At 55.6% G+C, this 13,653-nt stretch overlaps 1 protein-coding gene across 1 annotated transcript; it reads left to right on the forward strand.

Moving 5' to 3' along the window:
- The first annotated feature begins 494 nt into the window (after positions 1 to 494).
- On the forward strand, positions 495 to 13,365 carry POLR2C (RNA polymerase II subunit C). The gene is made up of 9 exons (XM_075940424.1): positions 495 to 611; positions 3,779 to 3,828; positions 5,198 to 5,266; positions 6,512 to 6,564; positions 6,693 to 6,821; positions 8,332 to 8,383; positions 9,423 to 9,591; positions 11,641 to 11,715; positions 12,823 to 13,365. The coding sequence occupies exons 1-9, from the start codon at positions 526 to 528 to the stop codon at positions 12,965 to 12,967; spliced, it is 828 nt and encodes a 275-aa protein (XP_075796539.1). The 5' UTR covers positions 495 to 525; the 3' UTR covers positions 12,968 to 13,365.
- Positions 13,366 to 13,653: the final 288 nt, after the last annotated feature.

Here is a 13,653-nt window from a genome sequence, read left to right on the forward strand (position 1 = left end):
CCAGGAAGTGCCCCCCCCCCGACAGGCGGGCCCCCGGTGCTGGTGGAAGGCCGGGGGCCCTGCCCCGGGTGCGATGGGAGCTGGCAGCGCTCTGCCCTGCGGGGCTGGGGCCGTTAGAAGCGATTCGGTGCAGAACTGGAGTCCTGTCCACACTGGGCCCGGGGCGGTGCACCAGGCGGCGCTCAGCCCCAGGGCCGGGACCAGAGGCGAGAGCGCAGCCGGCGGAGGGGAACCCTCGCTGCGGCTCGGCTCTGCACGCGGGGCGGCGCTCTGAGGAAGTGACGTTGGGAGGGGCGGGGCGGGGGCTGTGAGGAGGGGCGGGGCGGCGCTCGGAGAGGGGGCGGGGGCTGTGGGGCGGGGCGGGGCGAAGCGGCGCTCGGGGAAGGGGGCGGGGCGGGGCGAGGCGGCGCTCGGGGAAGGGGGCGGGGCGGGGCGAGGCGGCGCTCGGGGAAGGGGGCGGGGCGGGGCGAGGGGGCGGGGCGGTGGCTGTGAGGAGGGGCGGGGCTGAGGCGGCCCGGGCCCGCCATGCCGTACGCCAACCAGCCCACGGTGCGCATCACCGAGCTCACGGACGAGAACGTCAAGTTCATCATCGAGAACACGGACCTGGCGTGAGCGGGGGGGGGCTGCGGGGAGGTCGCGGGGGGGGCCCGCGCCTAATGGAGCAGCCGGGGAGGAGGCCCGGCCCCGTGCCCCGGAGCTGAAAGGGGCTCTGGGCGCTCCCCCCAGGACCTGGCAATGGGCTGCCCCGCGCCTTGAGGTTCTGCCCCCCCCCCCCGGGGCATGGTGCCCGCTCCCCTCCCCTGCCCCCCCCCCGGGGCATGGTGCCCGCTCCCCTCCCCTGCCCCCCCCCCCCCCGGGGCATGGTGCCCGCTCCCCTCCCCTGCCCCCCCCCCCCCGGGGCATGGTGCCCGCTCCCCTCCCCTGCCCCCCCCCCCGGGGCATGGTGCCCGCTCCCCTCCCCTGCCCCCCCCCCCGGGGCATGGTGCCCGCTCCCCTCCCCTGCCCCCCCCCCCCGGGGCATGGTGCCCGCTCCCCTCCCCTGCCCCCCCCCCCCGGGGCATGGTGCCCGCTCCCCTCCCCTGCCCCCCCCCCCGGGGCATGGTGCCCGCTCCCCTCCCCTGCCCCCCCCCCCCGGGGCATGGTGCCCGCTCCCCTCCCCTCCCCCCGGGGCCTGGTCCTCTCCCCCCAAGTGCTGTGGTAGGGTGATGCTGGGGCGGGCGATCGGCTGCAGGATGCCTGGGGGGGGAGAAGGGGAAGCCGCCCACGCTGGGGGGGTGTCAGGCCGCAGTCCCCCCCCCCCCTCCGTGCAGGGCCATAGATTGGGCCTGCTACTTGGGGTCTTGGTGTTTTAGTTTTATTTCCTTGCCTGGGGAGAGACACGGAAATTCCCCTTAATCCCGCCCTGGCCCAGGGGCTCTGCCCTGGCTCGAAGGGCTGGTTCACAAGTATGTTTCACATCTTTCCCGGGATCCTGGGCTCCGTGCTCCGTGCGCTCCTCGTTTTGCCATTGCCGCGTTGGCCCCAGAGTTGTACTCCAGAGTCTGTTTCCTGTCTGAAAAATACAGCAGCTTCCTGGTTTGGGAAGGACCCTTAACAGGGGCCTGGGCTCCGGGAATATTCCTTGCCCAAGGGCCCTGCTCCAGTGAAGTTCGGGGCCAGGTCTCTTGCCCAGCCCCACCTTCCACCCTGGAGTGTTCCCTGACCCCCTGCCTGCTGCACCAGGGCAATTTAAAGGGCCCGGAAGCCCCCACCACCCACAACGCTGTGAGGCTGGAGCAGCTTCCTACCTGCTTGCTCTGCCTGGGTGCTGGCACGTCCCTGCAGCCCGTAGGTGAGGGTACTCCGTGCACTGCCCCAAGCTCCCCAGCAGTCAATGGAATCTGCAGGGCCGTGTCTGTGGGCAGCAGCACATGGAAATCTCCACTCCTACCCCTGCCTTCAGAGGGGGGTGCCCCAGGAAAGAACTGCGTCCCCCTCCCCTCCTCCTGAACCCACTTCAAAACCCAAACTCCCTTCAGAGCTTGCACCCACACACACCCCTGCACTCCCAGAGCCTGCACCCGTCCTGAACCCTTACAGGATACAGACTCCGTCCCAGAGCCAGCACCCCAGACCCTCTCCTACCCCGAACTGGCTCCCAGAGCACCCTCACCCCCTCTTGCACCCAGACTGACAGCCCAGAGCCTGCACCTCTTCTCACCCACACCCTCCCTTAGGCAAGTTTGGAGAGGGGAGGGAGTGCAGGCTTTAGGCATTCTGGACACCACCAACATTTCTACAAACCTGTTGCCCCTGCCACTTAAATACGGGACACAAATGTGATCCAACCTAGGGATGTAAGCAACGAGCCGACTATCTGGTAAGCAAAAGGCAGCAAGGAGGGGGAACCGGTGCTGGGGGGAGCCAGCTTAAAAGCCGCTTCCCTTAGCAGCATTTCCGCGGGAGGCAGGGGCGTAGTGGGGACTGGGAATCAGCTCGCCCCAGGTCCCATACGCTGCGCCTCTGCTTTCTAAATACATTTAAAAATCAGAAGCGCAGCAGGGGGGACCCACGTGAGCTGGGGCAGCTGATTGCCGGCTCACGCCAGGTCCTCCCACTGCGCTCCAGCCTTTTAAACGTATTGAGAGCCTGCTAGCTCTGAATATATTTAAAAGGCAGCGCCACAGCGGGGTTCGCTCCAGGGGTTGGGAGCGAACCCCGCTGTGGCTGCCTCCTTTATCGACTAGTCGAGTAGTTGATTAAACTAAATTTAACATCCCTAATCTAAGCTGTTGCTGTCTGTGCTAATTCGCAGAGTTTGAAATCCTACTCTGAGAGGCGTGAACTGCCCCGTTTATTTCGGGAGGCTGTTACCCCACTTTTCAGAATTTGAAAACGGTGTTGTGTAGCCACGTTTAGCTGATTTGTTTTAGCAAAAACAGTTAGCTTATCCAGCAAACCCAGACGGCCTCCCATGCCTTCCGAAGTGCCAAAAACACCAGCTATCCCTTCCTGGCTGCCAAAACCTCTAGCATCTTCCCCCTCCAGACAAAGAAAAATCTGTGATGCATTTTTCATTATCGCTATGGTGACAATATCAGGGAAAGGTAAAATAAATGGCCTCTCTATGGTGAGAGCGAGGGAACAGACATTTTCATATTTCATTTAATACTCTCCATTTTTAATTTCGGCCAATGTTCAGCCTGCCCCACTAGAGTCCGACATGCTCCCAAGGCCTGGTACAGAATTGCCAAGTGCAGTCTAGGCTGGTGTGAGAATTCAGCAGTCACGGTAACCCGGGGTGGCTCGTCGTGGGGGCACTGGAGACCATACAATTGAACCGCTTATCATGAGTGGTCAGGCTCGGGGCTGTGTTCATAGGCTGCCAGCTATTCGTGAAGGGCAGTAGCATTAGGCGCAGGTTTGCTCGATCAATAAAGCAGGAGCAAACAAATCTAGTTGTAGCGGATTGGGGAATGAAGACGACCCTGGAAGCAGGTATTGGGCATGGCAGGTTGCACTTTGGCCATGTCTAGTTAGAGGAAACCTCGCATCTTAAGGCGCTCAGGCCTGGTGTAGACACACCCTCAGATACTATGATGGTGGCTGTGATATCAGAGTAGAGGAAGAGACTCCCTGTCCTCGCAGTAAGCTCTGCTTTGAGTATAGCTTGTGTTAGCTGAGCTCAGGGTACCTGCTCAGGGCTCGCTCGCTCTTGCATGGGATTAAAAGCGTTTGGAAGTTCGCTGCTTGTGTGTCTCAGTGTCTCAATGCTGCCTTTTCTCCTCTGTTCCAGGGTCGCAAACTCCATCCGAAGAGTGTTTATAGCTGAAGTTCCCATAATAGGTATTTTCCCCTCACTTTGGCTTTTGCTGTCTGTGTACGAAGAAAATCCCGTAGGGGAACATCTGTACAGCAGTTAGGAGGAGGATCCCCCTCGGGTGGGCAGCTCTGCTTGAGTGACCACGCTGAAAATAGCAGCGTGGACGCCGTGGCAGAGGCTGTGGCTCAGCCAGCTGAGTGCAGTCCCAACCGCTCGCTTGGACTAAGACCGTTGTCAGCTGTGCTGCCGTGGCCACACTGTGGCTTTTAGCGCACGTGGTACTTGAGCTGGGACTCACTCGCCTAAGTGGCCTGCAGGCAGGACCTTAGCCTCCATCTGCTGCCCTTAGCACTGTTCCTTGCGCTCCCAGCTAGTCTCACCTGTGCCAGGCTGCCCTGTGCTCTTCATATCTGAGGGCGGGGGGCTGCTCACCTACCTGTGCCTCGAACGTTTAGTCCAGAGGTCGGCAGCCTAAGTGGTGTGCAGAGATTTAACCCTCCTGCTCTGGGCCACACCCCTGTCTTGGGAGGGGCCCTCTCCACCTCGCATCCTGCTTGGTCTCCTGCCCTGGGCTCCGCTCTGGCTCCGGCTTCTCCTGTGATGCTTTCACAGTTCCTTTTTTTTTAAACATAAAATAAGTAAAGATAAAAAGAGAAACCGAAAATAACCCCCCTGAATCCCTTTCTCAATAATACAGCAACTAAAACAATAAAAAAATCATACAATAATTATAAAATAATATCATAAAAATATTCTATATCTCCTATACAGTACAAAAAATAACACTTCATACTTAAAATCTTGTAAAAGTTACAAAAAGGCCCCCAGGTGGGTGGCTTAAAAACAAAAGCCAGCTTAGCGCGCGCGCACCCCAATATAAAACAGTAAAGCCCAACTATGAGACTCCTGTTCCAAATCGGGATGTGAATGGTGAACATCGCCCTTGCTGGGTGATATTTACTACTTATACTCAGCAGCTGCTCCAGCTCTGTGGGGCCTGGTGCACCACAGGCAGGATTGCTCCAGCCTGGCAGGATCAGCCCACATCCTGGCAGGGGCTACTGCCACCCGACACGCGGCCTTTGACTCTAGCCCCAGCTGGGGCCACCAGAGCCGCGGCCACCCGACACACAACCTCTGTATGCATTGTGGGGGGGGCTGAGCACCTGCTGTGTTACACTCTAAATTGGCTTGTGTGCCACTTATGGCACAAGTGCCATAGGTTGCCTGCCGACCCCTGGGTTAGGCACTTTCATTGGGTTTAGTGCATGGGAGCGAAGACCATCCGCGCTTTTCAGTCTCTGTGAAACAATGCGTCATCATGGGGGTACGTGCACCACGAACTTGGTGTCTTTCTGCTGCTCTGATGACTTGTTTTTGTTCTGTTCACAGCAATAGACTGGGTCCAAATAGATGCCAACTCGTCTGTGCTGCACGACGAGTTCATTGCGCACAGATTGGGTGAGTAGCCAACATCTTGAAGAAAGAAGGAAAATCATTCTGGCCCCTGCATATGTCTACAATGTACAGGAGGGAGCCACCCTGGAATTACAGGGGCCCTAACTAGAAGGAAAGTTAATATTTCACCTAAATCTCCCTGGCTGCAGACTAAGCAGATTACCTCTTACCCTATTCTGGGGAGTTATGAGCTGCCGACTTAACTGAACTTCATGCATTTGAAGATTTGTGTCAGTTTCCTTCCCCTTCCTCCAGTCTTCTCTTGACTAATCGTTAGGGATGTGGATGGTTACCTGCTGAGCCTCCTCCTTAATCGTTAATCGGTGGAGGCATGGCAGGGGAGCACCCTAACCCTGCCCCCATTTTAATCAGTTAACAGGTTAAATATTAACTGGTTAACCAATTAGGTGGGATTTTACATCCCTACTACTCATGACCAGTTCTTTCAACCTTTCCTCATAGGTCAGGTTTTCTAGAACCTTTCTTCAGCATTGTTGCTGTCCTCCAGGCCCCCTCCAATTTGTCCACAACTCTCTTCCAGCATGGGGCCCAGAACTGGACACAGTCGCTGCAGAGCGACGCAGTTACCTCCCGTGTTTTACATATGACACTTGGTTAATACAGCCCCGTATGACAGTCACTTTTTTGCCGCAGCAGCAACAACACACTGCTGGCTGATTTGTGATGTACTATAATTCCCAGGTCCTTTTCAGTAGTACTACTGGCCAGCCTCTGAGCCTTCATTTTATGTTTGGCCGTTAGATTTCTTTTCCTCCTGCGTGCAGAGCGCTACACTAGTCTGAGTTCCTCTTGTTGACTTCAGCCCAAATCTCCAGTTTATGAAGATCTTCCTGAATTGTAAGCCTCTCTTCCAAAGTGCTTGCAACAAGCAGATTTTAGAAGGATGCTCTCTGCTCCGTGGAAGCAATACATGAAAATATTGATTAGTACCAGACCCAGGTGGACACCGGATGGACACCCTCCCCCCCCCCCCCCCCCAATAGATCTTCCTAGTTTGACATCAAACCACAACTAACTATGCTCCGTGGAGTATTTCAGCCAACTGTGCATCCACCTTACAGACTGTATTTTACCCTCTTACACCGGCACATGCTGTTACACTGACCCAGATGGTTTTTTCAGTCTCTAATTGTTGATGGGACCTTTTGTGATGGTGAGATGCTGGAGGTTGGTATCGCTTAAATGTCCTGTCTGCCCCTTCCCAAACGAACCGTTCTGTCCCCACAGGCCTGATCCCACTCACCAGCGATGACATTGTGGATAAGCTGCAGTATTCCAGGGTGAGTTAAGAGATACGCCAAGCACTCATTGAGAGGGCAGGGGGAAGGGCGGTAGAATGGTCGGATCTGACATGGGATCATTGGCAGAGCTTTGGTTGACTGGGCCTGTTTCTTACCCCTCTCCCTAGGATTGTACATGTGATGAGTTCTGTCCAGAGTGTTCTGTGGAGTTTACCCTGGATGTCCGGTGTAATGAAGACCAGACTCGTCACGTGACATCCCGGGATCTCATCTCCAACAACCCCCGGGTTATACCGGTCAGTATAAGATACTGGTCAGCCACTGCCAAGTTCTTCCTCGGCCATCTCACCATTGGGTTCCATTGGAAGGGCTGTCTGAAAACCTTCCACACCCTGGCAGGAAATCAGCTGCCTGCAGGTTTGATTGTTGGCCCTGCGCAGTGCTAGGTGGCAGCGGTACCTCAGATGAGGCATCATTGCCCCATGGCTCGTCAGGCCCCTGAGAAGGAAGCTAAGAGAGTCCAAGGCGCTCAGAGGGATTTGGTGGGGGCTAGTCTTTAAAATACCACTAAATCCGCGCTGCCTAGCCGCAGCTGAGGAGCGTGACGGCTGCCCCGGTTTTCACAAAATGGAGTAGATTACAGATGTTTTCCTCTTCAAAAATACCGTGCTGAATTGTTCTCTGAGCATCCATGCTATTTTGATTGTGTTGAGGCACTGCATGCTGCATCTATCGCCTGCAGGCTGAACCTCCATATTAGATAGAGCAGCTCTTAAATGGGCAGCAGGTTTAAAAGAAACAAAAGGAAGTTTTTCTTCCCTCAGTGCACAGTCAACCTGTGGAACTCCTTGCCAGAGGATGTGGTGACGACTACGACTTTAACAGGGTTTGAAAAGGAGCGAGATAGATTCATGGTCCATCAATGGCTATTAGCTAGGATGGGTAGGGATGGTGTCTGCGGCCTCTGTTTCTGTGGAGGTGGGTGACGGGGGGATCACGTGAGGATTACCTGTTGTGTTCTCTCCCTCTGGGGCATCTGGCATTGGCCATTGTCAGCAGACAGGATACTGGGCTGAATGGACCTTTGGTCTGACCCAGTCTGGCCGTTCTTATGTTCTCTGTGATATGTTGTGGTACCACAGGGGTCACGTTTGGCTCACAAACTGACCCGCTTGGTCATCTTATAATATGAGGACACTGATTGGAAAGACTTGGCTCTGTATCCTCACTGTAAACCACCAGCTTAGGTGTGGTCCAGGATAGGGATGTAAAATCCAGTTTAATTAGTTAGCAGGTTAAATGCTGTTTAACCAGTTAACCAATTAAACAGGCAAGCAGGGGGGCTGGAGCGCGCTCCTCCTCCCACTACTGGCCACGGGCAGGGGCTGCTTTGGCCAGGCTTGAGTAAGGTTTACCGGTTAAAAATTCACATCCTTGGTCGTGAACTGATCCACTAAAATTCAGTAGATGGCCAGTGTTTGTAATCATAGATGTGTTGGGCTGGAAGGGACCAGGAGAAGTCCTCTAATCCCTCCTCCTGTGCTGCAGCACGACTGAGGAAGCTTAGATTGGTTTTTGTGCAACCTATTCTGAAAAATGCTCCAATGAACAGAATTTCACAGTCTTATTTGGAAGCCAATTCACAGGTTTAACGATCTTCGTCATTAGAAAGTTTTGCCAAACAGGTAACCTCCCTTTCCCTTGCTGCAGACACTGTTTGCAACAGTTTAGTGGGTAACCCAGGATTGGAAGTGGGGAGCAGGGGTTGGTCTCCGAGTGACATCATCTGTGTCTTGCTCTTTGCAGGTGACGTCCCGGAGCAGAGACAACGACCCCAATGACTATGTGGAGCAGGATGGTGAGTGAGACACGGTACAGAGGAGCTGCAGAGAGAAGCCGATTTTTCTCTTGGGCTCCTTGCCCCTAGTTACTAGTCATTTAACCCTGGTGCTGTTACAGATGTGGCACAGACAGCCAGTGGTGGCAATATGGAAATGCCAGTGTTGCAGGGTTAACTTTTTGTTCCAGGAGACAGGTGTGAATCCAGCATTGACTGCAACTTTGGGTTAGTGTTTGCCTGGGGGTAAAGGAGATTTTCTCTTCTCTGTATTACAGCGAAGATCCAAAAACAGCTTCTCCCCATCTGCTGTGATCTAAGGGCCAAATCATGCCCTCGACCACGCATGCAACTTCCACTTTCCATTGGTGGGAGCAGGGATGTGAACGAGTCGACTATCCAGTAAACAGATGCTTACCGGTAGTCGAGACATTAGTCGCTTCCCCCACCCCTTCTTGCTGCCTCGATCAGAAAGCGGCAGAAAGCATAGGGGCAGAAGAGGGCGTGTTTCAAAGCAGCAGCTGGCCTGAGCTGTACGCGGCGTTTCAAAGCAGCAGCGCCACATGGAGCCCTGAGTCTGGTGCTTTGAAACGCTGCATGCAGCCTGGGGATTCCTAGCCTACGCTCGCCACGGCGTTTCAAAGCGGCAGTGCCACATGAAGCCCGGGGTCAGCTGGGGGCTCAGAGCTGGGGCTCCATGTGGCGCTGCCACTTTGAAACACCACAGAAATCATGGGGCCAGCAGGGGACTGCTTGAGCCCTGGAGCTATTGCTATACTGCAAAGGCAGAGGTGCCCTTATCAACTGATTGACTAGTTCATGCAAATTACATTGACTATTGGATTAGTCTATTACTCTAAATTTAACATCCCTAAGCGGGAGTTGCAGGGAGCGAATGAACCCTGCTAAGACGGTAAATAAGTTCCAGTTGAGGAGATTTCCCTGGGCACTGCTAGTTCCCCAATCACTCATAACTCACATGCAAGCCTGCAGCCGAGCGCTGACTTCTCCTCCGCAGCTGCGCTCCCACGCCCATTGACGCAGTGTTTGTGCTTCCCAGACATCCTCATTGTCAAGTTACGGAAAGGCCAGGAGCTGCGGTTGCGAGCCTATGCCAAGAAGGGGTTTGGCAAGGAACATGCCAAGTGGAACCCTACGGCAGGAGTAGCCTTTGAGTACGACCCAGACAATGCGCTGAGACACACGGTCTACCCCAAGCCGGAAGAATGGTACGTTCTGGTTTGAGAATCGTGTCGGTGGAGTGGCATGAATGGTTGCATCCAAGGGGAAATGTTCCATTAATACAGCACTGTGGCTGAGAAATTAAAACCATGAGTCTTGGGTTTGCTTACAGTTAGGATTCCCACAGAATCTGTACCGCTCCTTCAGTAAAGGTGGTCGTTTCGAGCTTAATGCAGCATCGACCGCTAAGAGATTCCCACAGTATTTGCTCCGGGTGCTCCCCATTTGACAGCGTTAGCGTCACCAGTTCTGAGTGTTCTTAGTCAAACACATGCATTCACTGCAGGCTACAGACCGTCCTCGCTACAAGTCCAAGATACGTTCCAAAAAACTTGGACTTATAGCGAAACAACTTAAAGTGGGGATTTTTTTCCCCACAGTTGGGCAATGAGGAGGGTTTTTGCACGACTTAAAAGTGGTGAATAGGAGGACTTAGAACACGTCTGTTCCTACAAGCACCAATGATTTAGTGTGGAACGGTTGTATATCGCTGCGACTTACAGCGGGGATGCCCTGGAGATGGAACTTGCTTTCTCGTCATTTCCAAAGCTGGTCAAGTTTGAGTCCCCGATGTAATGTGTGAGAATTTGGTAAGCAACTGAAAAGGGGATTGGAATGAAAACGCCTTCTCCCCCAGGCAGAGTGACTCCCACGCGATGCTAGAATAGGTCTGTATTTACCGAGTCGTGTTTCCCAGTTATTTTTTTGGAGCTGCCCATGGTGTGGATTGGCCAGTGGGCACCCTTCCCACCCAACCTCGTGTTGGCACAGCTGCTGCTGTCTCCGCATTTCCTGTCCCTTTTATCTTAGTACTTCTGTTTTTCTGAATGGACACTCTCCCCGGCTCCCCTTCCTGACAGCCTCATGCCCCACACACCCAGCCAAGGCTGCGTGCTCCTGCAGGGCAGGACTAACCACTGGTGCCAGTCAAAGGCCCAGCTGAGTGGCAGCAGAGCAGACAAGAGGCACGTGGGTTGGCAGGCAGCTGCCCTGTGCTTGTGAGCTGCTCCCACAGAGGAGTGGCTCTTAATGCAACAGCTGTCGGGTACTTGGTAGTTTACTTGCAGGCTGAGATTCTGTCTGCGTTTAACAGTGGAGTGTGCAACCACGCCAGCGCTTTAACCTGCAAGTGTGGCCCTGGCACAAGCAGAGGGAGAGCGCTTTAGTCAGCCACCTCTGCAAGGGGAGTAGCTAACAGCGCCATGAGTGTGGCTTTTGCCACCGTAGCTTGGTTCACGCTGACACTAAAGCACTGTAAGTTGTTGAGCTTGGGAGGGTGTTTTTTCACAGTGTAGACTTCGCCTGAGTGCAATAGGAGCTGGGTCCTTTCCCTGTTCTCTTGAGTCCTCTCCTGTGCCAAGATGTCCTCTAGACTTTTTCATCCAGGTGCAGAATACATTTTATGTGCCTCAAGGCGTGTGTGAATGTGCACCACCAGCAGAACTAAAACCCAGCCCTGGGCACTCTGCTAATCAGCTGGGCGGCGTTTGAATCTATCCTGATCAGCCGCACAAATGCATGGCTTCTAGGGACCACTGCCTTCTCTACGGGCAGGCGTGTCCCCCAGGTTGGGAAAGACGCACGGCAGTGGTTCTTAGCCGGGGGATGTGAACCCAGGGAGTAAGCAGAGATCTTCATCCGTTTATCTAGATATTTGCTCAGTCTGACAAACAGGCTACAGAAGAACCTCTAGCAGAGTCAGTACAAGCTACAATTTCCTACAGTGACGTGTTTATACTGCTCTGTGAGAGACACCGTGCACCTACATCTCAGTGTGTGTTCCAACTGGTTTTCCAATGATGGTAAAAATACAAGGAAGCAGTTTTTTGGTAATACTGTGCTAGGACACCTTTGTATATTTGTCTGGTTTTGTAAGCAAGTCGTTTGGAAGTGAGGTTAAACCTGGGGGTCCGCAGGACAAACCAGACTCCAGAATGTGAATGTGACCACTTGCGTACAGGTTTGGGGGCCAAACTGCCACCCAAAATGCAGTGGCAGGTTCTCGCACTGACCTTAATTGCTGTGCTTGATTCTAGGCCCAAGAGCGAATACTCTGAAATTGACGAAGACGAGGCCCAGGCGCCGTATGACCCCAATGGAAAGCCAGAGCGGTAAGAAGCCAGCTGGCTGCTGCAGTGTTAGGAGCAGGGGGCGTTTCCAGAGGTCACCTGGCAGTGCCTCCGTATCCAGTCTGGCCCTTGGGAGGGGTTCATTGATTTGCAGACAAGTCGCCTGACTTGGGAGCTGCTGTTTCCTGGGTTGGGGCCAGTTGGTGGAGTAGCCAAACAGCAGCCAGGACTGGCTGACCTCTCCCTCCAGAGAGCGTGGCCGACAGACGTGCCGGGCTGCCCGGAGCACGCCACGTGGTGCTCCATGGAGTATTTAAAGGGGCTGGGCTGCTGCTGCTGCACCAAGAGCACATCAGCACCTGGGAGCCCCAGGGCAGTTGTCCCCTTTGCCACCCTCCCCCGGCCAGCAGGCCTGCCTGTGAGCTATCAGCACTGGGATCCGGTGAGTCTCTCTCAGGAGGCCTTCCACGCTGCAGCTGGGCGGGACCATTGTGGGTGGCCTCCTCTCCTGAGGGGGTGGGGAGGGACGAGGCACAGGAGGAGTATCCGCTGCCGCGATCCCCCAACCACAGTGATCTGCCTCAGACCCCGAGCTGCTCCCAGGCAGGACAATAGACACAACTGCCACAGGTACCCACATCAACCCAGGAGTCCTGCGCCAGGCCTGCTTTCCCCTGGCCTGGCCTGGCCCTCAGGAGCGAGCGCACGGGGTCTGTGATCTGTCCCAGCCTCCTCTCGGCTGACGGGGCGGATTAAGCCCCCAGAGGCTCATTAACCCTTCTCAGGCCAGGCCGAGGTGTGTAGGACCCATCAGTGCAGAGGGCCGGCGACACGCTGCGATCCCCATTGTCACTGCTGAAATGACAGGGAGCGATTTGTGAGGCCAAAGTCGCCGTGGTCCCAGGCAGACGTGAGCCCTGGTGCGCCAGGCGCTGGGTGAGCGAGCTGCGTGGCGACCGTGCGCAGACACAGGCGTTCCTAGGGAAAGCGCTCTGAGCGCCTGTATGCTTGCGTGTGCCTGGGCCAGCTCTGACTCCCAGTGAGATCGCCCTGCCACGACACGTAAGAGGGTGGAAACACTTTGCAGAGACTCTCCCTCCGGTACACGGCCCTGATGCAGAGAATCTCCGTTTCCTCTCGTGCCCGCAGGTTTTATTACAACGTGGAGTCCTGCGGCTCCCTGCGGCCGGAGACCATCGTTCTGTCTGCGCTCTCTGGCTTGAAGAAGAAACTGAGCGACCTGCAGACCCAGCTGAGTCACGAGATCCAGAGCGACGTCCTGACTATCAACTGAGCCCTGCCCCTTTCCCCAAGCCCCTCCCGTTGCAGCCAAGTCTCCCCCATGTACTGCAGGGTTCCTGGCGCTGCCTGGGGCCAGGCCCTGCTCCTTCTGTGCGGAGTCTTCCCAGCACTGAACAGATGGGGCTGTGATGTGTATTGAAACAGCCTCCCGGCCACGCCCCCCTAGCCCAGCAGTCGCTGGTTTTGGGGTGAGGCTTCTGTAGGGCGGTGACAGGCCCAGCTGGCCCCCGCAAGACCTGGCTGTGGTAATTTTGATGGCAATGCATGGAGGGGAGGGAATCTGAATGACCCCAGCTCTTGCTGGCGCGCTCTGCCGGATGGGGCTGGGAAGGGTCAGTTGCACGACTGTATCTAGTTTGTTACCATGTTGAATAAAGGCCTTTCCCTGTGTTCAGCCATCCCGGACAGCTGATCTGGGGCTGCGAGGGGTGAGAGGTCCCACACACTTGCCTGAGGCCTGCTGTGCAGGGGGGCTGCTCTCCACACGATCTCAGGAGACCGCCCCGTACTACGCTGCTACAGGAGGCAGGGCTGGATTGAGACTCCCCGGGGGTATGTAGGACAATGCATTCTACAGCAGAGAGGGGGGGTCGCTGGGCATCTGTCTTCTGATTCGGTCAGCAGCAGCCACCTCCTGGTCTCCCCCCACCACTGTAACCCTGCTGGCCGTTAGAGGCC

This window comes from Pelodiscus sinensis, chromosome 12, assembly GCF_049634645.1.
Source record: "Pelodiscus sinensis isolate JC-2024 chromosome 12, ASM4963464v1, whole genome shotgun sequence".
NCBI lineage: Eukaryota > Metazoa > Chordata > Testudines > Trionychidae > Pelodiscus > Pelodiscus sinensis.